Consider the following 27,201-nt stretch of genomic DNA (forward strand, 5'->3'; position numbering starts at 1 on the left):
GAAAAGTTAAATAAAAATTAATACTTTATTAATGGAATACAAATTACAGAATTTGCTGGCGAGATAAACTATACATAGGTAAAATAGTTAGATCCTAGGCCAGTGGACATGGCTTACGCCTGTAATCCCAACACTTTGGGAAGCTGCGGCAGACGGATTGTTTGAGGCCAGGAGTTCGAGACCAGCCTGGGCAACATGGAGAAATCCTGTCTTTACTAAAAATACAAAAATTAGGCCAGGCACAGTGGCTCACGCCTGTAATCCCAGCACTTTGGGAGGCCTAGGTGGGCAGATCATTTGAGGTCAGAAGTTCGAAACCAGCCTGGCCAACATGGTGAAACCTCATCTCTACTAAAAATAAAAGAATTCTCCAGGCCTTGTGGTGCACGCCTGTAATTCTAGCTCTTCAGGAGGCTAAGGCAGGAGAATCGCTTGAAGCCGGAAGTTAGAGGGTGCAGTGAGCCAAGATCAAACCACTGCACTCCACCCTGGTTGACACAACAAGACTCCTTCTCAAAAAAATAAAAATAGTAGCAATAAATAAACAAAAATACAAAAATTAGCCAGGCCTGGTGGCATACACCTGTAATCCCAGCTATTTGGGTAGCTGAGGCATGAGAATCGCTCAGGGAGGTGGAGTTGCAGTGAGCCAAGATCATGCCACTGTACTCCCTCCTGGGTGACAAAGAAAAAAAAATTAGGTCTAAGGTAATCATATACTGAATATGAATACTAAGGAAATCCAAAGATCTTTGACCAGTTTTTCTCCTGGAACTATCCCCAAAGGAATTAAAGCACCAGTACATAGGATATAAAAGTACTAAGATATAACAGCAGCAAAAGCTGAAAACTGAATTCCTACAGTATAGAAATGACTGAATAAGTTAAGGTTTATTCACCCCTAGAAATGGCATGAAGGCATCAAGCAGAATGAATTGATGACTTGAAGTGAGAGAATTCCATGACCTATTGTTATGTTAGAAAAGAAAGATACAGAAAAGAGTGTGTAGTATCCCATTTTGTAAAATAGTAGTGGCCCAAAAAGCCCTAAATGCATGTGTGTGTATGTATGTATGACCATGTGAGTGGTGAGAAAACTCAGAAAACATACATACTAGATTACAAACCTGGTCAAGGTGTTGATGTGAGTAGGAGGAGGGAATAGGAGTAAGGAGCCAAACAATGGAGAAAAGAGGGAAAAACATTGAAAGAATTCAGTCTTCATTTATATACAACTATAGGGTGTATGTATATAAGGAAGTGAAATAGTTACCTTTTTAAAATTCAAAGGTCACTGGGCACGGTGGCTCACACCTATAATCCCAGAACTTTGGGAGGCCAAGGCAGGTAGATCACCTGAGGTCAGGAGTTCAAGACCAGCCTGGCCAATATGGTGAAAATCTGTCTCTACTAAAAATGCAAAAAAAATTACTCAGGTGTGTGGCCAGGCGCAGTGGCTCATGCCTGTAATCCCAGCACTTTGGGAGGCCGAGGAGGGTGGATCACGAGGTCAAGAGATCGAGACCATCCTGGTCATCAAGGTGAAACCTCGTCTCTACTAAAAATACAAAAATTAGCTGGGCATGGTGGCGCGCGCCTGTAGTACCAGCTACTCGGGAGGCTGAGGCAGGAGAATTGCTTGAACCCAGGAGGCGGAGGTTGCGGTGAGCCGAGATTGTGCCATTGCACTCCAGCCTGGGTAACAAGAGCGAAACTCTGTCTCAAAAAAAAAAAATTACCCAGGTGTGGTAGTCTGTGCCTGTAATCCCAGCTACTCAGGAGGCTGAGGTGGGAGAATTCCTTGAGCTCAGGAGGCAGAGGTTGCAGTGAGCTGAGATGGTGTCACTGCATTCCTGTCTAGGTGACAGAGCGAGACCCTGTCTCAAAAAAAAAAAAAAAAATTCAAAGGGATAAATCAGTATTACTTAGGCTAATCAAGAAAACTTTTTGCATGAGAAGAGTCTGAAAACAAACATGTATTAAGCCAAGGTTTTGAAGTGGAGTTAGTATAGCAGGAGAAGAAATTTTAGAAGACATATTGTAAGCAAGATAATAAAGAATAGATTTTTTACTTATGTAAGAAATAGGGAATTAATTGCACAATGCTTGGGGCAGTGATTAAAAAAAAGTTGGCCACGTCAACAAAGGCCCTATATTGTACCGTTTCATCATATGAAATGTCTGCTGTAGGCAAATCCATAGAGACAGATAATAGATTAGGAGTTGCCAAGGTCTTGGGGGATTGTGAGAAAATGGGGAGTGACTGCTCATGGACATGGAGTTTTTTTAATTGAAATGTTCTAAAATTTATTATGGTGATGGTTGCACAATTCTGTGACTCTATCAGAAGCTCTTGAAATATATACTTTAGGCCAGGTGCGGTGGCTCAAGCCTGTAATCCCAGCACTTTGGGAGCCCGAGGCAGGTGGATCACGAGGTCAAGAGATTGAGACCATCCTGGTCAACGTGGTAAAACCCCGTCTCTACTAAAAATACAAAAAATTAGCTGGGCATGGTGGCACGTGCCCATAATCCCAGCTACTCAGGAGGCTGAGGCAGCGGAATTGCCTGAACCCAGGAGGCGGAGGTTGCGGTGAGCCGAGATCGTGCCATTGCACTCCAGCCTGGGTAACAAGAGCAAAACTCTGTCTCAAAAAAAAAAAGATAAAGAAATAAATACTTTATTTTATTTATTTGAAATGGAGTCTCACTTTGTTGCCTAGGCTGGAGTGCAGTGGTAGGATCTTGGCTCACTGCAACCTCCACCTCCCAGGTTCAAGTGATTCTCCTGCCTCAGCCTCCCGAGTAGCTGGGATTACAAGCATACACCACCACACCTAATTTTTGTATTTTTTTTTTTTTTTTTTTTAGTAGAGATGAGTTTCACCATGTTGGCCATGCTGGTCTTGAACTCCTGACCTCAGGTGATCACATGCCTTGGCCTCCCAGAGTGCTAGGATTACAGGCATGAGCCACCTCAGCTACTCGGGAGGCTGAAGAGGGAGAATTGCTTGAGTCCAGGAGGTGGAGGTTGTGGTGAGCCAAGATCATGCCACTGCACTCCAGCCTGGGCAACAAGAGGGAAACTCTGTCTTAAAAATAAATAAATAAATAAATACACGCACGCACATGCACACACACACATGTATATATATACACATACCTATATGTATATGTACACACGTATATATACACATGCACATACACACAAAGCATATAACTGAGTGAGTACAAGAATACACCAAAAACCTGGAAGCAACTTAAGGGGTCCATGGTTCCAGTTTTCAGGTAGGACCACATTCAACTATCATTTCTTCCAAATTTTTGTAATGGAATAGAAATTTGAAACCTGGGTTATCTCCTTAATTCCCCATGTGCTATAAGGAGATTTGGCATAAATTGAACAATTGTACTTGAGTATCTCTATCTAATATTAAATTACCTTAAGGGCCAGTTATGGTGGCTCACGTCTGTAATCCCAGCACTTTGGGAGGCCAAGGTGGGCGAATCACGAGGTCAGGAGTTCAAGACCAGACTGGCCAACATTGTGAAATCCCGACTCTACTAAAAACCCTGTCTCTCCCACCTCTACCTCTTGGGAGGCTGAGGTAGGAGAATTCCTTGAACTGAGACTCAGAAGGCAGAGGTTGCAGTGAGCTGAGATTGCACCACTGCACTGCAGCCTGGGCTACAGAGCGAGACTGCATTTCAAAAAAAAAAAAACGACCTTACATATTTTGGCACTGCAGAAATGTAAAGTACCATTTTTATTTTTCATTTCTAGGGGAGGTAACTCCAGGACTATCTCAGGTGGAGTATGCTCTTCGCAGACACAAACTAATGTCTCTGATCCAGAAGGAAGCACAAGGACAGAGTGGGACAGACCAGACAGTGGTTGTGCTCTCCAACCCTACATACTACATGAGCAACGATATTCCCTATACTTTCCACCAAGACAACAATTTCCTGTACCTGTGTGGATTCCAAGAGCCTGATAGTATTCTCGTCCTTCAAAGCCTCCCTGGCAAACAATTACCATCACACAAAGCCATACTTTTTGTGCCTCGGCGAGATCCCAGTCGAGAACTTTGGGATGGCCCACGATCTGGCACTGATGGAGCAATAGCTCTAACTGGAGTGGATGAAGCCTATACTCTAGAAGAATTTCAACATCTTTTACCAAAAATGAAAGGTAACAAATGGGAGCAGAAGTCACATTACAAACCAGATTGGGATAAAGACCTTTCTTGTCAGCCAGGCGCCGGTGGCTCACGCCTATAATCCCAGCACTTTGGGAGGCCAAGGCGGGTGGATCACGAGGTCAAGAGATCGAGACCATTCTGGTCACATGGTGAAACCCTGTCTCTACTGAAAATACAAAAAATTAGCTGGGGATGGTGGCGCATGCCTGTAATCCCAGCTACTCAGGAGGCTGAGGCAGTAGAATTGCGTGAACCCAGGAGGCGGAGGTTGTGGTGAGCAGAGATCGTGCCATTGCACTCCAGCCTGGGTAACAAGAGCGAAACTCCATCTCAAAAAAAAAAAAAAAGACCTTTCTTGCCTGTTTAGAAAAGTCCTTAATTTCATTATTGTAGCACCACCATTTCTTCAAGATTACTGACCAGCTTCTTGATATTTGACTACTACTTCTTATATTAGTGCTCTTGCCAAATCCTCAAAAGGAGGTACTGTTCTCCAAAAATGATCATCACAGCATCAGAATCACCTGCCAATCCATATCAATATTAAAATTTAAAATGTGTAATATGTAATAGGAAGTAAAACCTCAGGTCTCTACCTCATATCTACTAAATCAGAATCTGCATTTTAACAAGATCCTTGTGTGGTTCATATACAGTTGAGTTTTTTTCACAGCATCAGAATCACCTGCCAATCCATATCAATATTAAAATTTAAAATGTGTAATATGTAATAGGAAGTAAAACCTCAGGTCTCTACCTCATATCTACTAAATCAGAATCTGCATTTTAACAAGATCCTTGTGTGGTTCATATACAGTTGAGTTTTTTTCACAGCATCAGAATCACCTGCCAATCCATATCAATATTAAAATTTAAAATGTGTAATATGTAATAGGAAGTAAAACCTCAGGTCTCTACCTCATATCTACTAAATCAGAATCTGCATTTTAACAAGATCCTTGTGTGGTTCATATACAGTTGAGTTTTTTTCTTTTTCTTTTGAGGCAGAGTCTCACTCTGTCCCCCAGGTTGGAGTATAGTGGCACAGTGATAGCTCACTGCAACCTCAAACCCCAAAGCACAGTCTTCCTGCCTCAGCCTCCAGAATACAGGGACTACCTGGGCACACTACCACATCTGGTTAATTTTTAAAAATTTTTTGTAGAGATGGCTTTCATTTTGTTGCCTAGGCTAGTTTTGAACTTCTGGCCTCAAGGGAGCCTCCCACCTTGGCCTCCTGAAGTGCTAGGATTACAGATGTGTTGCGCCATGCCTGCACAGTTGACTTCTTGTCCCTCAAAGAAATTACTTTCTCTGTAGTTCCTCTGGTGAAATTTTAATCAGTCTGAATGTTTTGAGATTTTTCTTCTGGGAATTTTTTTCAGTAACTATACCACATTATATAGTTTATATATCTAGTTTATATATTTAGTTTGTACTATCTTTAGTAATTCTTATAAAACTTTAGCTCTGGGAAGTGTTTTATTTTTTAAAGTATCTTACTTAGAAAATAAGATAGATGATCAAGTTTAAAAATACTGATTTTAGGGCAGGATAATGTATAACTGTAAAGTTTTTGTTTGATTTTTCTTATATGGCTCATAAATCATTTCTGAAGTTAGGTTCTAAAAGAGAATTCCAAAAATGTTTCTCACAATCATGAAATATATTAGACTGTTTCCTGTAAAGACTTTTTTGGAAGAAAATACTCATTTGAGGTCAGGAGCCATGGCTCACGCCTATAATCCTGGCACTTTGGGAGGCCAAGGCAGGTGGATCATGAAGTCAGGAGATCGAGACCATCCTGGCCAACATGGTGAAACCCTGTCTCTACTAAAAACACAAAAATTAGCTGGGCGTGGTGGCATGCACCTGTAGTCTCAGCTACTCAGGAGGCTGAGGCACGAGAATCACTTGAACCCCAGAGGTAGAGGTTGCAGTGAGCTGAGAGCTGAGATTGCACCACTGCACTCCAGCTTGGTGACAGAGTGAGACTGTCTCAAAAAAAAAAAAAGAAAGAAAAAATACTCATTTGAATGTGTAAGTTCTAATACATTTGATTAAATTCATTTTATTACTTTATAGAAATATTTTCCATTTTATAGATAATTAGCCTGTTCAATTCATTGAACTTTCTTGTGTCTTCAAAATCCACGTAAATATGGGGCATAGAATCATTTTCTTTGTAGCTTTTTTATTTCTTGCATTGCTGGTTGTCATATTCTGTCTAAATTTCATTAACTCAGTATAGTTACAATCTCATGTAAAATAAATTTCTCAAAAGTACTTTTCAGTCACCATTCTTAATGTTGGCCAAAATCATATTTTTTAAAGGCTAAAAAAACCTTTGAAAAAGTGAGCTATGATTTCATACACTGTGAACAGGTAGTAGAGGTTGTTGTAGAGGTTGTTTTACTTAAATTATAACAATTGGCCGAGCGCAGTGGCTCACTCCTGTAATCCCAGTACTTTGGGAGGTCAAGGTGGGCAGATTGCCTGAGGTCAGGAGTTTGAGAACAGTCTGGCTAACATCGTGAAACCCTTGTCTTTACTAAAAATGCAAAAAAATGAGCTGGGCATGGTGGCGTACACCAGTAATCCAGCTAATTGGGAGGCTGAGTCAGGGGAACTGCTTGAACCAGGGAGGTGGAGGATACAGTGGGCTGAGATCATGCCACTGCACTCCAGCCTGGTCAACAGAGTGAGACTCTCACTCAAAAAAAAAAAATTATGACAATTAAATTTTCATCTATTATAAGTAGGATAAGTGTTTCCCATGTAATATATATTCAAAACCATTTTTATTTTAAAAATGAAAATATACAGGACATAGAATCATTAGTGCATATCCAATCTAAGTTTTCTGGACTTTTTCCCCTCTAGTTTCCCCAAAGTACTTTTTAGTCATATAAAACATAGAGACCTTCTCACTTAGATTGTTGGGAATACTGTTCATAGCCTACTGTTAGAAAGAAAAAGTACAAATGTAGATCTATCTGGTGTTAAGTGCAAATCATTTTCATAATGAGCCTTTATATCGTACATCTCAGGCAAATATAGACCATTTCCTTAGGTGTCTAAAGTTGAAAGGTGAACTGTGGTTGTTTACAAAGAGAGTGTGTAGCAGTTGTAAACGGAGAAGTGAGGAAATATCGACTGTAGTGGTTTTTTTCTTTTTTTAATATTTTTCATTTTTATTTATTTATTTATTATTTTAAGATAGGGTTTCACCATGTTGGTTAGGCTGCTCTTGAACTCCCAACCTCAGGTGATCTGCCCGCCTTGGCCTCCAAAGTGCTTAGATTATAGGCGTGAGCCACTACGCCCAGCCAACTGTAGTGTTTACATAGCAATGAATAATTGTTCCAGAATGGGAGGAGAACCCTTTCCCCAGTACTGAGATTATTATGTGAAAGGATGGGACACTTTACCCGTAAAGTCATAATCTGAGTATGTTTTTCTGTCCTTTTGTGTACAATTATTCGGCAAGTGCCTCAGCTCAATAAGTGGTGGTGAAGAACAGTTGTTTTAATTGTTCTTTAACAATAAATAATAAAGGCTGGATGCAGTGGCTCAACACATGGTATCCCAGCACTTTGGGAGGCTGAGGCAGCTGGATCACAAGGTCAGGAGTTCGAGACCACCCTGGCCAACATGGTGAAACCGCTGTCTCTATTAAAAATACAAAAATCAGTGGGGCGTGATGGCGTGCACTTGTAGTCCCAGCTACTTGGCAGGCTGAGGCAGAAGAATTACTTGAACCCGGGAAGCCGAGGTTGCAGTGAGCCAAGATCGTGCCACTGCACTCCAGCCTGGGCAACAGAGGGAGACTCTGCCTCACAAAAAAACGATAAATAATGAAACAAAATCAAAGCCTGAATAAAGCTTTAGTCCCATCTGTCATCCTTTATAAAGAACACTGAAGTTTAGGGGCAGAAAAGCTGTATATTCAGTCTTAGAATATCTTGCAGCTTCGAGGAAATGACCTTCCTAGTGATTTATAATCAAACCTTTATTGCTACAGTCCTGAGAGAGTTTTACTCCCAACACTTTAGAGTTCCACATTACAGGTTTTATACTTTTGACTCTTGTTCCAGTCGTTATGACAGTTGAGATTTCTTCTTGTTGGTAGTTTTGTTTTAAATTTATTTTTTGGCTTCTCATTCTAAGCTGAGACGAACATGGTTTGGTATGACTGGATGAGGCCCTCGCATCCACAGCTTCACTCTGACTACATGCAGCCCCTGATTGAGGCCAAAGCCAGGAGCAAGAACAAGGTTCGGGGTGTTCAACAGCTGGTACAGCGCCTCCGGCTGATCAAATCTCCTGCAGAAATTGAACGAATGCAGATTGCTGGGAAGCTGACATCACAGGTATGAGTCCTACTGAAAATGATTTTTTCCAAATTGGAAAAATGATAAACTCTTAAGGTTCAGTAAGCACCTTGAGGCCATATACCCAATGCAGTCTCCTCACAGGCAGATGGGGATCTAGCTTCTGCTGCAGTGTGTAGTGAACATACCTGGAGACTTGCTTAATACCTTGTAAGGCAAAGTAAATCTGCCTTCTGTTAAGATTGTTCTTTTACTCATCCATCTTTTTTGTTGTTGTTGTTGTTTTGTGATAGAGTTTTGCTCTTGTTGCCCAGGCTGGAATGCAATGGCATGATCTCAGCTCACTGCAACCTCCACCTCCGGGGTTCAAGTGATTCTCATGCCTCAGCCTCCTGAGTAGCTGGGATTACAGGCATGTGCCACCATGCCCGGCTAATTTTGTATTTTTAGTAGAGACGGGGTTTCTCCATGTTGGTCAGGCTGATCTTGAACTCCTGACTTGAGGTGATCCACCCACCTCGGCCTCCCAAAGTGCTGGGATTACAGGTCTGAACTACCATGCCCAGCCTACCCATTAATCTTCTCTCTCCTTGGAACAACAGAAATTAATTCTGTTTCCTTTCTTTATAGTTACACTAATAGTGTCATTTAAACAGGTTGGTTACTAAGAAAGACTCAGGACCCAAAGTGACAATGCTTACAGATCTGCAATTTATTATAGGAAAAGGGTACAAAATAACCACAGTATGAAAGTAAGGATATATATCACAGCCAATTTCAAAGCAAGAAGCGCAGAGAAGATAGGTGCTGGCTCCTATGGTCTTCCTTAGACAAGGGCCAGGTAGAATGTATCTTTCTCTTACAAATTAGGAATTACCAGTGTTGTCATACTCTGCTCAGGCTCCCATAACAAAACAATCTTCATGGCTTAAGCAAGAGAAATTTATTGTCTCATAATTTTGCAGTATGGAAGTCTGAGATTAGGGTGCCATCATGGTCCGTTTCTGGTGAGGGCTCTTCTCCTGGCTTACGAGAAAGTTGCTTTCTTGCTCTGTCCTTACATGACAGGGAAAGAGGGCCTTCTTATAAGTCCATAGTCCCATTAGATTAGAGCCCCACCCTTCATTGCCTAATTTAACCTTAATTACCTCCTAAAGACATAGAGATTAGAGCTTAAACACATTAATTCTGGGGGAAACACAATACACAGAATACCTCAGGATCAGAGACCCCAAAATGGAATCTCAGCTAGGGATTTTTGTTTTTTTGATCACATAGTCATATTCCTGCTATGTAACGGTAAAACCACCAAGAGGTCTCACAGAGACCAAGTGTAAACCATAAATCTCTCACCGGCAAACTGATATAGACTGCTCCAAAACGCCATATTTCATTTATTCTCTCCAAAGTGTTGGCCATTGACTTAATTTAAATTTTTTTTAACTGTGGTAAACTATGCATAACATAAAAGAAGCCATTTTAACCATTTTTAAGTGTGAAATTCAGTGACATTAAGTATATTCACATTGTTGTGCAGCCATCACCACTTTTTCCATCATTCCAAATAGAAACTATACACATAAATAATACCCTCCCATTCTCCCTTTCTCCAGCCCCCCAGTAACCTCTGCTTTCTCTATAAATCTACCTATTCGATATGGAATCATACAACATTGGGCTTTTTGTGACCGGCTTATTTCACTTAGCATGTTTTTAAGGTTCATCCATTAGAATTTCATTCTTTTTTTTTTTTCTTTTTTGAGACAGAGTCTTGCTCTGTTGCCCAGTCTAGAGTACAGTAGCATGATCACAGCTCACTATAGTCTCAACCTCCTGGGTTCAAGTGATCCTTCCACCTTAGCCTCCCATGTAGCTGAGACCACAGGCACATGCCACCATGCCTGCTAATTTTTTAAATTTTTTGTAGAGACAGTCTCTTAATGTTGTCCAGGCTAGTCTCAAACTCCTGAGCTCAAGCAATCCGCTCATATCGACCTCCCAAAATGCTGGGATTACAGGTATGAGCCGTAGTGCCCAGCCTCATTCTTTTTAAAGACTGAATAATATTTCATTGTATACATATGCCATATTTTATTTGTCCATTCATCCATTGATGAACATTTGGTTTCTATATCTCTTTTTTATTATTGTGAATAATGTTGCTGTGAGCATAAATGTACAAATATCTTCTGTTCAAGTCTCTTTTAATTCTATTTTGTATATTCACACAGTTGGAGTTGCTAGATCAAACTGTAATTCAATGCTTAATATTTTGAAGACCACCATACTGTTTCCCATGGTGGCTACACCATTTCATGTTCCCACTAGCAGTGCACCACAGGTTCTAATTTCTCCACTCTACACCAACACTTGTTCTGTTTTTGTGGTAATAGCCAATCCTAATGGGTGTGAAGTCATATCTTATCTTGGTTTGGATTTTCATTTCCCTGATGATTAGTGGTGTTGGGCATCTTTTTATGTGCTTATTGCCTTCCTAATGCTTTTTTTTTTCTTTTTGAGAGGGTCTCATTATTATCGCTCAGGTTGGAGTGCATGGTGAGATCATAGCTTACTGCAGCCTTGAAGTCCTGGACTTAGGGGATCCTCTTACCTCAGCTTCCTGAGTAGCTTGGATTACAGGCACATACCACCATGCCTGGCTAATTTTTTGGGTTTTTGTATAGAGTCTCACTGTATTGCCCAGTCTGGTGTTGCACTCCTGGCCTCATAAGATATTTCATCCTTAACCTCCCAAAACACTAAGATCACAGGCATGAACCACCCCACCCAGCTTCCTCTTAACATTTTCAATCATTGTGTTTCCTGCCATGCCTTGACCAAGGAAGGAACTTTAGCAAAATAGTCTTATCTAATTTTAGGCCTGGAATTAGCAGAACAGTTCACTCTACCCCATAACCAATATTAACTATATTTTTTGATAAAACAATAATCCTGAGTTGACAAGAGTTACTTTACTTTACAATATCTTATATATAATCAAAATATATAGACAAGAAGGGCATAGTGGCTCACCCCTACAATCTCAGCACTCTAGGAGGCCAAGGTGGGAGGATCATGTGAGGCAGAAAGGAGTTGGAGACCAGCCTGGGCAACATAGCAAGACCTCATCTCTACAAAAAAAATTTTTTAATTAGCCAGGCATTGTGGCGTATGCCTGTAGTCCTAGCTACTGTGGAGGCTGAGGCAGAAGGATCACTTGAGCCCAAGATTTTCAGGTCACAGCGAAGTATTATCACACCACTGCATTCCAGCCTGAGGAACAGAGCAAAACTCTGTCTCTAAAAAAATGCATACACAGAATCCAAACATTTACAATGACTATTGAAGGGTTATTACTGATTTAAACAGACAGCTGATTTATCCAATTACACTTTCTTGTGTCTTTTCTATGAATTGTACAATCCTTTGGCCTCCCTGATCCACCATTTTCTGCATTTTATGGTGTATAGCTGCTGAATTATTAAAAACAATAATTAATCTATCATTAATGAAGTCTAAATATTCATCAAGCCAATTCTCCCCCACAGGGATAACATTCTAAGAGGGCTTTAATTCAATCTCAATATATTTGATCATCATCATTAGTAAGTATTATACTAAAGTTTATAAGCTCCTAAAATCTGAATTTTACCTGATTCCTATATTACATCATATAGCAGTACCATTGAAGTTAGAAGTCAGACAAAATTTAGCTGCTAAAGGCTTATGTTAAAATAAAAATTAAGGCCAGGCGTGGTGACTCACGCCTATAATCCCAGCACTTTGGGAGGCTGAGGCAGGAGAATCACTTGAGCTCAGGAGTTCAAGACCAGCCTGGGCAACATGGAGAGACCCTGTCACTTTTTTTAAATAGCCAGGCATGGTGGTCCCATCTACTTGGGACGCTGAGGATCATTTGAGCTGGGGCAGTTGAACCTGCAGTGAGCTGCGCTCATGCCACTGCACTCCAGCCTGGGCAACAGAGTGAGACCCCATCTCAAAAAAGAATAATAACATTTAAAAAATAAATTTAAAATTAAAAATAAGACGGCTGGATGCAGTGGTTCACGCCTATAATCTCAACACTTTGGGAGGCCAAGGTGGGCAGATCCCTTGAGCCCAGGAGTTCAAGACCAGCCTGGGCAAGATGGTGAAACCTTGCCTCTGCAAAATACAAAAAAATTAGCTGGGCATGATGGTATGCACCTGTTAGTCCCTGCTACTCAGGAGGCTGAAACGGGAGGATCACTTGAGCCCAGGGAGGTTGAGGCTGCAGTGAGCTGAGATTGCACCACTGCACTCCAGCCTGGGTGACAGAGTAAGACCTTGTCTCAATAAAGAAATAAATAAAAGAAGACAAAAATCATGGTGTAATTATTTTGTCCCTCCCTATGCAATTTACCTCTTCTTATATACCATATGTTATTTCTCATAGGAGTTTAGATCAGAGACCTTATCTCTGCTATTTCAAGATCAAAACATCTTGTAAACAGCCAAATTTCTTCTCGAAAAGTTACATGATACGGCTGGATGTGGTGGCTCACGCCTATAATCTCAGCACTTTGGGAGGCCAGGACAGGTGGATCACTTGAGCCCAGGAGTTGGAGACCAACCTAGGCCACATAGTAAGACCTCATTTCTACAAAAAAAAATTTTTTAATTAGCTGGATGTGGTGGCACACACCTGTAGTCCCAGCTACTTGGGAGGCTGATGTGGGAAGATCACTTGAGCCCAGGAAGTCAAGGCTGCAGTAAACCACTGTACTCTGTCTTGGGTGACAGAGTGCGACCCTGTCTCAAAAAGTTACATGGTTTCACAGATGTTGACATGGTTTGACAGATGTTGATTCTCAGTGAGAAGGGTCCTGCAACAGAACTCATTTATCTACCACCAGAAATACTCTCATCCTGTTTAAAATTTGTCCAGGACCCACAAACTTGCACTATAGGAAAAGAATGGTTGGCACTCAGTTGCAATGCTGTAACTGTTAAAAAGCACCTCAACAGGTTGCATCCTTTAGTTAGAATTTTCATAGACCCCAGGGTCTGTGAGTCTCCCATGCATGCACAGTGTGGGTTTCTGCCATGGGAATCACTGGCAGTTGTGCTTGGGATACCCTGGACTCCATTTAAATTAAGATATCTGTAATGCAGCTTGTGTTAACATGCAAGCTTATTCCCATTGTTGAATTGATTTGGACATGTTGGGGTAGTGCATGGTATAAATTCTTAAGACCCATTTTGTTAGCACTGTCTATCATTTCACATAGCTTGCCACTTTTGTTCTTACTCTTGAAATAAGAGGCCTTCAAGGCACCCTATTGGAATCGGCAAATCTATTACATCAGTATGTCTTTCCTCATTAAAAACAAATCCACCGGGCCAGGCGCGGTGGCTTACGCCTGTAATCACAGCACTTTGGAAGGCCAAGGCGGGTGGATCACGAGGTCAAGAGATCGAGACCATCCTGGTCAACATGGTGAAACACCGTCTGTACTAAAAATACAAAAAATTAGCTGGGCATGATGACGTGTGCCTGTAATCCCAGCTACTCAGGAGGCTGAAGCAGGAGAATTGCCTGAACCCAGGAGGCGGAGGTTGCGGTGAGCCGAGATCGCGCCATTGCACTCCAGCCTGGGTAACAAGAGCAAAACTCCGTCTCAAAAAAAAAAACAAACAAATCCACCTGGTCAGTTGCTCCTAGCCTGTCTCCTGATTCCACTGAGGCTGTCTTATTTTGAGTGTGGGAACACGACATGTTGTTGCCATTAAATATTAATACAACTAATATTTATACAACTTTCATTTGTACGACTGCTTTAGTACAACTAGGAAATCAATTTGGGACCCCAAAATATTGAGTCCCCCAGGCTTAGGTGATATGAGTGGTAGTCACACCTAAATGGACTCCTTTGAATATACTTTCCAGAATAATCATCCACATTGAGTATGGAATTCTCAGGAATGTAGGCCCACCAAGTTATACCTTGTTATTTCTTTTTGTCCCTGAACCAAGTGTCCCAATTTTCTCTCCACGTCCTTAGGTCTATTCACGCACAATAACAATGCAAATAGCTATTTTTACACATATTATAGTAGAAGGAACATGGCATGAGATACCATTCTATCATCATATTCTGGTACCTTTGTAAAACCCTCATCATCTTAATTAATGGTTATATGTTTTATTGAGATTATTATTCATTGAGTTTCATTTTTTTTTTTGAGATGGAGTCTCACTTTGTCACCCAGATTGGAGTGGCACTGTCTTGGCTCACGGTAGTCTTCACCTCCCAGGTTCAAGTGATTCTCCTGCCTCAGCCTCCTGAGTAGCTGGGACTACAGGCACGCACCACCATGCCTGACTAATTTTTGTATTTTTAGTAGAGACAGGGTTCTTCACCATATTGGTCAGGCTAGTCTTGAACTCCTGACCTCATGATCCACCCATCTTGGCCTCCCAAAGTGTTGGGATTATAGGCATGAGCCACCATGCCCGGCTGACTGATTTTCAAATTTAACTGGCTAAATATTCTCACAGATTACTTTCCCAACACAGATCATTTATAATAGGTACATCCTGTGAAACAGGAATCAAAATATAGCCTTATTTATATTATTCCATATAATCATGAATAGCTGTCCCATTTTTAAATCCATTTTGAGGACATATGTCACTCCTGGAAGTGTGCTTGTTAGACTGGCTGTTGTCTAGCTCTCTTTTTTTGCTGTTCAAAAGAGGAGGAGAAAGCTGGGCATGGTGGTGATGCCAGTAGTCCCAGTACTCAGGGGGCTGAGGCAAGAGGATCACTTGAGGCCAGGAGTTAGAGGCTATAGTAGACGATGATAGAGGTGCTGTGATAGTGCCTGTGAGTAGCCACTGCACTCACAGGCAACACAGCAGGCCTCCATTTCTTAAAAAGGAGGGGATTTCATAATTCTTTCACCCCAAGGAGTATCTGAGTCAAAGCAAAGAGAGAATATTATTCTTTGCCTTTAAGCATTTCTTGAGGCAGCAGAATCATCAGTTGAGCTTTTGTACACTCATTTGTTGACTTCCTTCCTCTTACCAGCAATCTTGCCTTTCTTAATCATTTTTTAAATTTTTTATTGTCTATATATAAATTATACAACATATTTTGATAGACATATACATAATACAGTGGTTACCACAGTCAGGCAGATCCATTTATTAATTTCGGTGCAAACCTTTCCTACTGAAGAAGACTTCCCCTGGGTCAGCTACTGAGCTAGTCCAGTCATATGGAGATAAATTGGATAAATACAGAAAATGGGACTATACTGTTGGCAGCTAGGACAATTTTTATTAACAATTAAGCTTCATTGGAGCCCGCTGGTGTACGTCATTGTTCAGTGCATACTGGCTGGCTTGGATTCCTCCACCCACTTAATAGACTTGGTTGCCATTCAAGAGATCAACTTGTTGGTTCCAGTCACCTTAAATTCTGGCATAGAGTTTCTTCAGTGAGTGTCAGCATGCCCTACTTTGATTTTTCCCTCAGAATTTCCATAGAGATTTCCAAAGAGCAGTTCCTCATGTGGTGGGGCCTTTGATTGTTCAGTTATTTGTGACCCACTTGTTAAACCAGTTGCAAGTCCATTAGTGACAGCCCGAGTCGATATTTACGCACATAATAGGGCTTTTGTGTCTAGTTCTATCAGGATTGTGTTTGTAGCCTGTAATTTAGCTCTGTTGACCAACTTGTTCTTAACTTTTTCCATAGGATTTTACCTTCTGCTGGACTCTGAACATCTATTTTTCATACAAAATTGTCCTCAGTTCTAGAACAGCTGTCTGTGAACCAGTTTGATTGCCTGGCGTCTGTGGGCGAATAATTGAAAGGAGGGATCCTAGGGGGAAAAGACGACTTGCTCATGAATCTGATGAGTGTTTCACATGGACCCTGTGGTAGCATATAGTTCATTTTCATCACTTCCATTTCATGACAGAACTTTTTTTTTTTTTTTTTTTTGAGACAGTTTCACTCTTGTTGCCCAGGCTGAAGTGCAATGGCGCAGTCTCAGCTCACCACAACCTCAGCCTCCTGGGTTCAAGCGATTCTCCTGCCTCAGCCTCTCAAGTAGCTGGGATTACAAGCATGCGCCACCATGCCCCATTAATTTTTGTATTTTTGTAGAGTTTCTCCACGTTGGTCAGGCTAGTCACGAACTCCCAACCTCAGGTGATCCACCCGCCTCAGCCTCCCAAAGTGCTGGGGTTACAGGCATAAGCCACCGCACCCAGCCTTATGACAAAACTTGTTTGGACGTTGTCCATCTTACTGAAATGCAGTTTTGTTTTGTTTTTTTCCAATAGAGGTTACTACTTTTCTTTTTTTTTCTGAGATGGAGTCTTGCCCAGGCTGGACTGAAGTGGCGCAATCTCGAATCACTGCAGCCTCCACCCCCTGAATTCAAGGGATTCTCCTGCCTTAGCCTCCCAAGTAGCTGAGATTATAGGCACCACACCTGGCTGAGTTTTGTATTTTTAGTAGAGATGGGATTTTGCCATGGTGGCCAGACTGATCCTGAACTCCTTGCCTCAGGTGATCTGTCAGCCTCAGCCTCCCAAAGTGCTGGGATTATAGGTGTGAGCTACCACGCCTGGCCGAGATTACTTCTTTTCAATGGATACTCCTTTTCATTGGAATACATTTCTAACATCATGGATAATAAGATATCTATTTCAGGTCTTTTTTTTATTTTTAAGATGGAGCCTCTCTCTGTCAGCCAGGCTGGAGTGCAGTGGCGTAATTTCGGCTCACTGCAGCCTCCGCCTGCCAGGTTCAAGCAATTCTCCTGCCTCAGCCTCCCAAGTTGCTAGGATTACAGGAGCCCACCACCACACCCAGCTAATTTTTATAGTTTTAGTAGGGGGGCGGTTTCACTATGTTGGCCAGGCTGGTCTCAAACTCCTGGCCTCCAGTGATCTGCCCAACTCAGCCTCCCAAAGTGCTGGCATGAGTCACCATACCTGGCCATATTTCAGGTCTTACTATAATCTTACAAATCTTTTAGTGTAGGGAGTTGACCCAGTAAATGGTGTTACAAATTAATAACTGTTTTTCAGAAGACATACAAGGAAAGCAACATCTAATAATGTCTTGGCCCGAAAAGTCCAGGAGTTAGTATAGAGCAGCAATTACAGCTTTTACTGGACTCTTGGGTGGCTGATACTTCTAATATCACTTCAGAATTAGAATTACATGGTCCTTACATAGTAACTTGGGCCATAGCCATCTGCAATTCTAAGAAGGCTTATTCAGGCCTTTAATCAAATAAGGTCTTTTTAAAAATTATTCATTTCTGCATGTATGGCTTTATTAATTGCTTAAATAAGGCCTTTTTCATGGTGATCTTAGAAATTGGGGCCAAAAGTATCCTTAAGTGAGGTATATGACTTCTCTAAAAATCAAATAAGCCAACTAGGTGTTAAACCTAAACAAGCCTCATAGGCAGGCAGTGAGGACACTATTCCTAGTGGTATGTAATATGTCCAATATTGCTCCAACACATATAATTCCCTCAAAATTTCATAGTCTCTATTGGACCCTGGATACTTAGCATGGTTAATCAATTATCCTCATTATTAACATGATTTATGACCTCAGTAAAGTTACCTTTAGCTTGAAACAGTTTTAGATGATACTAATAATACCATCAATATATTGGATTGCCAGTTGGTTTAAAATGTACCTGGAATTATGTACCTGAGTTTATTTTAATCAGGTATAGGAAGACAATCAAACAGAAAAATGACTTTTAGGAAGGAAAAAGTTTTTATACTCAGAAATCCCTAGAAATGAGGCTCAGCACACCACAAAAGGCCAAATGGAGAAGCCAGGGTCCGTCAGGAGGCAGAAAGAGAAAGGGATAAAGCATGGGGGGAGCATTTAGAAATGGGAAGGCAAGGTAAGCAAGCTGAGCAGGCTTAGAATTGGGGAGTTGGAATAATTTTAGTGGGCTCTGGTCTATAGGTATGGCCCCTAGTTGTCCAGTCTTTAACCCTGGGGTGATTTAGGGCAGGGAAATAGTGTCCAGGACTCCAGAGCCTGATAAAGGAGGCATGTGGTGGTGGTGTGGTGGAATGGACTTGGGATTGGTTGGTTTGCATGTCAAAGGTGTGCCCTTAGGCAAGTTGTTTGCTATCTCTAAGAGTTAGCTTACCGTGGAAGGAGCCATCCCTGTAAGTGCCAGATGCCAGAGCATCGAGAATGCCGAAAATAATCAAATATACTTAATACACCAGTTGTATTCAAACTGGTTTCAGTCACCACTGGATTGTGACAGTACATGAGAGAGTTTAAATATTCTTACAGTGTAAGTGTATATTGGAAATCTTTCTATGTGAATACAGACTGTTGGCTCTCCCTGGTGACTAATAATGAGAAAAAAGTCTTAGATCAATGTAGAATACAGTAATGTTTAGCTTATTCTATTAGTTGTGTAGTCTGGACTGTATCAGTGACTGCTGAGGTTCTTGGAGGTGTAATTTTCAGGACTCCTCTGTACTCTACTGTCAGTCTGCTGATCCATCAGCTTTCCTCGTTGGCCATACCGAGCCATTACATAGTGAGTTTATAGACATCAGTTCCCATATGTCTGATATTTCCTTATTTAGGGCAGTAATTTCTTACTGCCTTAGATTATCCATATTGTTTCAAATGTACTAGTTGAATTGGTTTAGGTAATGCTGAAGGCTTTCCGTGTTCAATGAGTACTGGAAGAAGAAAAGATCTGCAGGGTTTTCACATTTTCATAATACCCGTTTCCACTCAGATATTTTATCTACATCTGTTACACATTCAGGTAAGGGAGATACCACCACAGTATACATTTTTATCACGTCCTCCTTTAATCAGACTTTTATTTTTGTTCCAAACAGAGTTTCAATCTGTTGCCCAGGCTGGAGTGCAATGGTGCAATCTCACTGCAACCTCCGCCTTCCAGGTTCAAGTGATTCTCCTGCCTCAGCCTCCCGAGTATCTGGGATTATAGGCGCCTGTCACCATGCCTGGCTAATTTTTGCATTTTAGTAGAGACGGGGTTTCGCCCTGTTGCCCAAGCTAGTCTTCAATTCCTGACCTCAAGTGATTCCACCCACCTCAGCCTCCCAGAGTACTGAGATTACAGGCATGAATCACCTCACCCATCTCAGACTTTTTTAAATTAAAAAAACATTTATAACTTTAAAAAAAATTGAATTATGGACTTGAACCCTGGACTCTCAGATTAAAAGTCTGATGCTCGACCAACTGAGCTAGCAGACTTCTCACCAGACTTTTTATCCCTTTCACAGCAGCATCCCCACATCCCATGATTTAATTCTGTCATTCCTAAGTGCTTCTTTAGGAGCCCCAGACAGTATTGTACACTGTCTTACTCCATCCGGTAGGCTTAAAAGTTTGTTCTCTACCTCCAGGACATTTTACTCACATGTTTGTAAAAGGTCTTATGTTCCCTGCCAGGAGCTGTGGTTATGAGACCCTGGCCTACATATCAGTGTTCTTTTTTTTTGAGACAGAGTTTCATTCTTGTTACCCAGGCTGGAGTGCAATGGTGCAATCTCGGCTCACTGCAACCTCCACCTCCTGGGTTCAAGCAATTCTCCTGCCTTAGCTTCCCAAGTAGTTGGGACTACAGTACACGCCACCATGCCCAGCTAATTTTTGTATTTTTAGTAGAGACAGGGTTTCACCCTGTTGACCAGGATGGTCTTGATCTCTTGACCTCGTGATCCACCCACCTGGGATTATAGGCGTGAGCCACTGCTCCAGGCCTATCAATGTTCTTTATCTATTACCATGCTGATATTAAAACACAGCATTTTGACACTGATATTAGAGACTCATTGGAACCTTTCTCTTTCTAAAATTCCTTTAAGATAATCCTTTAAGATAATTCCTCAGATAATCTTGAACATACCTGCCTAACAATATAAAAACTGAATTTTTATTTGTTTGTTTGTTTTGAGGTGGGGTCTCTGTCACCCAGGCTGTAGTGCAATCTCAGCTCACTGCAATCCCCACCTCCCAGGTTCAAGCAATTCTCATGTCTCAACTTCTCTAGGAGCTGGGACTACAGGCATGTGCCACCATGCCATGCTAATTTTTTATAATTTTTGAAGAAACAGGGTTTCACCATGTTGGCCATGAGCTCCTGAGCTCAAGCAGTCTGCCTACCTCAGCCTCCCAAAGTGCTGAGATTACAGGCATGAGCCACCATGCCTGGCCTCTATGTGTTTTTTATTTAACGTGGTGAGATGCATATAAAATTTTACCATTTTAGGCCAAGCGCGGTGGCTCATACCAGTAATCCCAGCACTCTGGGAGGCCAAGGCAGGCGAATCACTTGAGGCTAGGAGTTTGAGACTAGCCTGGGTAACATGGCAAAACCCTGTCTCTACTAAAAATACAAAAAATTAGCTGGGCATAGTGGCACATGGCTGTAATCCCAGCTGCTTAGGAGGTGGAGGTTGCAGTGAGTTGAGATCATGCTACTGCACTCCAGCCTAGGCAACAGAGTGAGATTCTCTCAAAAAAAAAAAAAATTACAATTTTAGCCATTTTAAGTGTGTGTCTTAAAAATGGCTAAAATGGAAATTCAGTGACATTAGGTCTATTCACACTGTGTGTGACCATTACTACTATCTTTTTTCAGACTTTTTTTTATCATCCCAAATAGAAATTGTACCCAATAAATAATCACTTCCCATTCTCCCCTCCTCCCAGCCCCTGGTAACTTCTACATTTTTTCTGTGAATCTGCCTATTCTAGCTACTTCATATAAGTGGAATCATACAATATTTGTCTTTTTGTGACTGGCTTACTTCACTTAGTATAATGTTTTCAAGATTCATCCATGTTGTAGCATTTATCAGAATTCATTATTCTGTGGCTGAATAATAAACACAATGTTTTGTTCACTTTTTTATGTGTCGTTGGATACGTGGGGTGTTTCCATCTTTTGGACTATTGTGACTAATGCTGCTATGTACCTGGGTTTACAAATAATTTTTCAGGTCCCTGCTTTCTGTTCTTTGAGGTATATACCCAGAAGTAGAATTGTTAGATCTGTGGTGATTGTGTGTTTATTTATTTATTTTTTCTTTTTTGAGACAGAGTCTCCATTTGTTCCCAGGCTGGAGTGCAGCAGCACCATCTTAGCTCACTGCAGCCTCGAACTTCTGGGCTCATGTGATCTTCCCACCTCAGCATCCTGACTATATGCTTAATTTTTTGAGAAACCACCATACAGTTTTCTGCAGCAAATGGACCATTTTACATTTCTTTTCTTTCTTTTTTTTTGAGGCGGAGTTTCCCTCTTGTTACCCAGGCTGGAGTGCAATGGCGCAATCTCGGCTCACCGCAACCTCCGCCTCCTGGGTTCAGGCAATTCTCCTGCCTCAACCTCCCGAGTAGCTGGGATTACAGGCATGCGCCACCACGCCCAGCTAATTTTTTGTATTTTTAGTAGAGACGGAGTTTCACCATGTTGACCAGGATGGTCTCGATCTCTTGACCTTGTGATCCACCCACCTCGGCCTCCCAAAGTGCTGGGATTACAGGCTTGAGGCACTGCGCCTGGCCTACATTTCTACCAGCAATACACAAAGGTTCCAATTTTTCTACATTCTTGCCAACACGTGCTATTTTCTGCCTTTTGAGTACTAGCCATCTTAACAGGTGTGGAATGATATCTCATAGTTTTGATTTGCAGTTCCTTAACAGTTAGTGATGTTGAGCATATTTTCATATGTTTATTGGTCATTTGTGTATCTTATTTGGAGAAATACCTGTTCAACTCCTTTGCCCATTTTTTAAATTGGGTTGGGTTTTTTTGTTGTTGAGTTGTGGGAATCCCTTATATGTTTTTGATATTAACTCCTAATCTGATATTCTCCCATTATGTAGGTTGGCTTTTTACTGTTGATAGTGTCCTTAAATGCACAAAATTTTTAAATTTTTATGAATTCCAGTTTATCTTTTTTGTTGGTGTTAACTGTGCTTTTGGTGTCATACTCAAGAAAATATTACTAAATACAGTGACATAGAGGTATTCTTCTGTAGTTTCTTTGAAGAGTTTTATCGTTTTAAGTTTAGGTCTTTGACCCATTTTGAGTCAATATTTATATGTGGTATAAACTAAGGGGTAACCTTCTTTTTTTTTCATGCCACCTTTCTTTCTTGATTGTATTTTTTTGGTAGGCTTCAACTTAATGTCTTTTTGTTATTCAGAAAGTTGGGATAAAAGATCTTAAATTGCCTTTTTACATCTTCCTGAGGTCTAACAGCAAAGTCACATATGAAATTCATTCTGGTGGATGCCTTTTATCACTGTATCAGTAATAACCTGAGTGAGTGGGTATCCCATAATGGTCCTCATACAACCAGAACTGTACTGTCTTCATCAACAGCATTTCTGCAGCTTCAGGAGGCACTTACTATATGACAAGGGAGGGACAGGACAGTTGCCCATGTCTAGATATGTATGGTAGGCCCCTCCCTTCACTCATTTTAATAAACTAGGGGTTTCCCTGTGAACCATTCTCCTACTCAGCAATATTCAAAATGAGAGACAGTGTTTTTTGACCTAAAATTCTCAGGAACTATTTTTAACAAGAGCTCCTCAGGGTGTTACATGTAATAATCTAGAAAATGGCTCATATCTTTCACTGAATAGCCCCTTACGTCCTGGTTTATTACCCATCATTGTCAACTCCCCACTAGAATTATTTTAGCTGTAGTTGATCTCAGTTGACTCATCAGAAAAATGATAGTGTCCCAGTTTCTTCTGGTTGGAGCTCCATCTGTTGATCAAAAAGAGAAGCTCATCTGAAAAAGATTCTGAGTTTACTTTCAGCCAGCACTGAAGGCACTAACCAAACTACTGAACTTTTAGCAGACCTACCAACAATACACAATTCCCTTCCAATCCATTTTGCTGGCTTGTGAAGTTCAGGGTCTATCATTTTCACATTCCATGATTTCAAAGCATGTGCCATATCAAACCAAGGATGAATTTTTTTTTTTTTTTTTTTTTTAATGAATCAATTGTGCTGGGACAGCTGGAAATCCACAGGCAAAAGAATGAAGCTGCGGCCAGGCACAGTGGCTCACACTTGTAATCCCAGCACTTTGGTAGACTGAGGTGGATGGATCACTAGGTCAAGAGATCAAGACCATCCTGGCCAACATGGTGAAATTCCATCTCTACTAAAAATACAAAAATTAGCTGGGTGTGGTGGCATGTTCCTGTAGTCCCAGCTACTAGGGAAGCTGAGTCAGGAGAATTGCTTGAACCCAGGAGGCGGAGGTTGCACTGAGCCGAGATCATGCCCTGCACTCCACCCTGGTGACAGAGTGAGACTCTGTCTCAAAAAAAAAAAAAAAGAAAAGAAAAGAAAAAGAGAATGAAGTTGTATTCCTACTTCACACCATATCTAAAAATTAACCTAATTAGCCAGGTATGGTGGCATATGCCTGTAATCCCGAGAACTCAGGAGGCAGGGGTTGCATTGAGCCAAGATTGCACCAATGCACTCTAGCCTGAAGCAAGACTCTATCTCAAAAATAAATAAATAAAATTAACAATGGATCAGTGACCTAAACTTAAGAGATAAAATTATAAAACTATTAGGAAAAACATAAGGTTGATCTTCATGACCTTGGATTTGCCAGAGGATTCTTAAATATTATACTGAAAGCACAGGCAACAAAAGAAAAAGTAGATAAATAGACTGTATCAATGTTTAAAACTTCTGTACATCAAAGGGCACCTTTTCACACTGAGAAACAGCCTTAAAAGAGAGAGAGAAAAAAAAGGCTGGGCACGGTGGCTCACGCCTGTCATCCCAGTACTTTGAGAGGCCACTATGGGTGGATCACCTGAGGTCAGGAGTTTGAGACCAGCCTGGCCAACATTAAAATTACAAAAAATTTTAATGGCCCGTGTCTATTAAAAATACAAAAAATTAGCCAGGCATGGTGGCAAGTGCCTGTAACCCTAGCCACTCAGGAGGCTGGGCAGGAGAATTGCTTGAATCTGGGAGGTGGTGGTTGCAGTGAGCCAAGATTGTGCCACTGCACTCCAGCCTGGGCAACCGAGCAAGATTCCTTCTCAAAATAAATAAATAAATTTTTATTAAATTTAAAAATAAATTAATTAAAAGTCTGACCTCAGTGGCTCATGCCTGTAATCCCAACACTTTGGGAGGCCAAGGTGGGCAGATCTTGTGAACCCAGGAGGTTGAGACCAGGCTGAGCAACATGGTGAAACCCCATCTGTATGAAAAATACAAAAATAAGTTAGGTGGGTGTGATGGCATGCATCTGTAGTTTCAGCTACTCATGAGGCTGAGGCAGAAGGATCACTTGAACCTGGGAGGCAGAGGTTTCAATGAGCCGAGATTGCACCACTGTACTCCAGCCTGGGTAACAGAGTGAGACCCTGTCTGAAAACAATAATAATTTTAAAATTATAAAAAAACAAAGGGACCAGGTATGGTGGCTTATCCTGTAATCCTTGCCCTTTGAGAGGCCAAGGGGGAAGATCATCATAGTGAAATCTCATCTCTTTTTATTAAAAAAAATTAGAAATAAAAAAAGACTTTTATAAAAGTGTTTAGCTCTTTCCCATCTTGCAAGATGGCAGGTGAAAAAGTTGAGAAGCCGGATACTAAAGAGAAGAAACCGGAAGCCAAGAAGGCTGATGCTGGTAGCAGAGTGAAAAAGGGTAACCTCAGTGCTAAAAAGCCCAAGAAGGGAAAGCCCCATTTTGTAGCCACAGTCCTGTTCTTGTCAGAGGAATTGGTATTCCCAATCTGCCACGTATTCCAGAAAGACCATGTACAAGAGGAAGTACTCTGCGGCTAAATCCGAGGTTGAAAAGAAAAACGAGAAGGTTCTTGTAACTGTTACAAAACCAGTTGGTGGTGACAAAATTGGTGGTACCCGGGTGGTTAAACTTCGCAGAATGCCTAGGTATTATCCTACCAAAGATGTGCCTCAAAAGCTGTTGAGCCACGGCAAAAACCCTTTAGTTAGCATGTGAGAAAACTGCGAGCCAGCATCACCCCCGGGACCATTCTGATCATCCTCACTGGACACCACAGGGGCAAGAGGGTGGTTTTCCTGAAGCAGCTGGTTAGTGGCTTGTTACTTGTAACTGGACCTCAATCGAGTTCCTCTGCGAGGAACGCACCAGAAATTTGTCATTGCCACCTCAACCAAAATTGATATCAGCAATGTAAAAATTCCAAAACGTCTTACTGATGCTTACTTCAAGAAGAAGAAGCTGCGGAAGCCCAGACACCAGGAAGGTGAGATCTTCGACACAGAAAAAGAGAAATACGAGATTACAGAGCAGCACAAGATTGATCAGAAAGCTGTGGACTCACAAATTTTACCAAAAATCAAAGCTATTCCTCAGCTCCAGGGCTACCAGCAATCTGTGTTTGCCCTGACAAATGGAATTTATCCTCACAAATTGGTGTTTTATATGTCCTAATAATCTAATTAAATAACTGATTACCTTTAAAAAATTGTTTAAAAGGGCACTATCAAAAAAGTGAAAAAACAAACTTATAGAGTGAGAGAAATATTTGCAAGTCATATTGCTGATAAGGGTCTAGTATCCAGAATATTTAAAGAACTCTTAAAGTTTAACAATAGGCCAGGGCCAGGCACAGTGGCTCACTCCTGTAATCCCAGCACTTTGGGAGGCCAGGGCGGGTGGATCACCTGAGGTCAAGAGTTCGAGACCAGCCTGGCCAACATGGTGAAACCCCATCTGTACTAAAAATGTAAAAATTAGCCAGGCATGGTGGTGGGCGCCTATAGTCCCAGATACTCAGGGGACTGAGACAGGAGAATTGCCTGAACTCAGAAGGCAGAGGCTGTGGTGAGCTGAGACCGCACCACTGCACTCCAGCTTGGGCAACAGAGCAAGACTCCACCTCAAAAAATAAATAAATAAACAGGCCAGGCATAGTTGCTCTTGCCTGTAGTCCCAGCTACTTGAGAGGTGGAACTACTCGCGCTACCAGGCCTGCTAATTTTTGTATTTTTTATAAAGACTGGGTTTCATCATGTTGCCAAGGCTAGTTTCAAACTGCTGGACTCAAGCCGTCTGCCCATGGTGGCCTTCCAAAGTGCTGGAACTACAGTCGTGAGCCAGTGCGCCCGGCTGTATGATTCCATTTATATGAAGTATGCAGAATAGCTAAACCCAGAGAGACAAACAACAGATTAGAGGATATCAGGGAATAGGGTGAGAGGAGAACGGGAATTAACTGCTTAATGGGTAAGAGATTTTCTTTTCTGGTGCTGAAAATGTTTTGAAACTAGAGAGAGGTGGTGGTTGCAAAACATTGCAAATGTACTAAATGTCACTAGGTTCACTTATTGGTTAATTTATTTGATGTGAATTTTATCAGTAAAAAATCAAGAGTGAATCAGGTGTATTCTAAACATTCTTACTTCTAAGTGGCAGTTAAACAGAATTCAATTGTTAAAGGAGACTCAAAGACAGTACTTACAAATACACAGTCATTACAAGAAAAAGGTTTCATATCATAACCGCATTAAAGCTAAAGATGTCTATCACAGCCCATGGCTGTCTCACAGCAGGGAGTCTGCAGAAGA

General features: G+C 41.3%; 1 protein-coding gene and 1 pseudogene across 3 annotated transcripts in view; both read left to right on the plus strand.

Annotated features, from left to right (window-relative positions):
* The window catches only part of XPNPEP3 (X-prolyl aminopeptidase 3), a 71,196-nt gene that overhangs the window by 23,199 nt on the left and 20,796 nt on the right, over positions 1-27,201 (plus strand). For all 3 annotated transcript variants that reach the window (XM_002743800.6, XM_078334825.1, XM_035266493.3), the window contains exons 3-4: positions 3,785-4,192; positions 8,373-8,575. In XM_002743800.6, coding sequence (XP_002743846.1) covers positions 3,785-4,192; positions 8,373-8,575 — 611 coding nt within the window. The remainder of the gene's footprint in view (positions 1-3,784; positions 4,193-8,372; positions 8,576-27,201) is intronic.
* On the plus strand, positions 25,184-26,193 carry LOC144577400 (large ribosomal subunit protein eL6 pseudogene; annotated as a pseudogene).

Source organism: Callithrix jacchus, chromosome 1 (genome assembly GCF_049354715.1).
Source record: "Callithrix jacchus isolate 240 chromosome 1, calJac240_pri, whole genome shotgun sequence".
Lineage (NCBI taxonomy): Eukaryota > Metazoa > Chordata > Mammalia > Primates > Cebidae > Callithrix > Callithrix jacchus.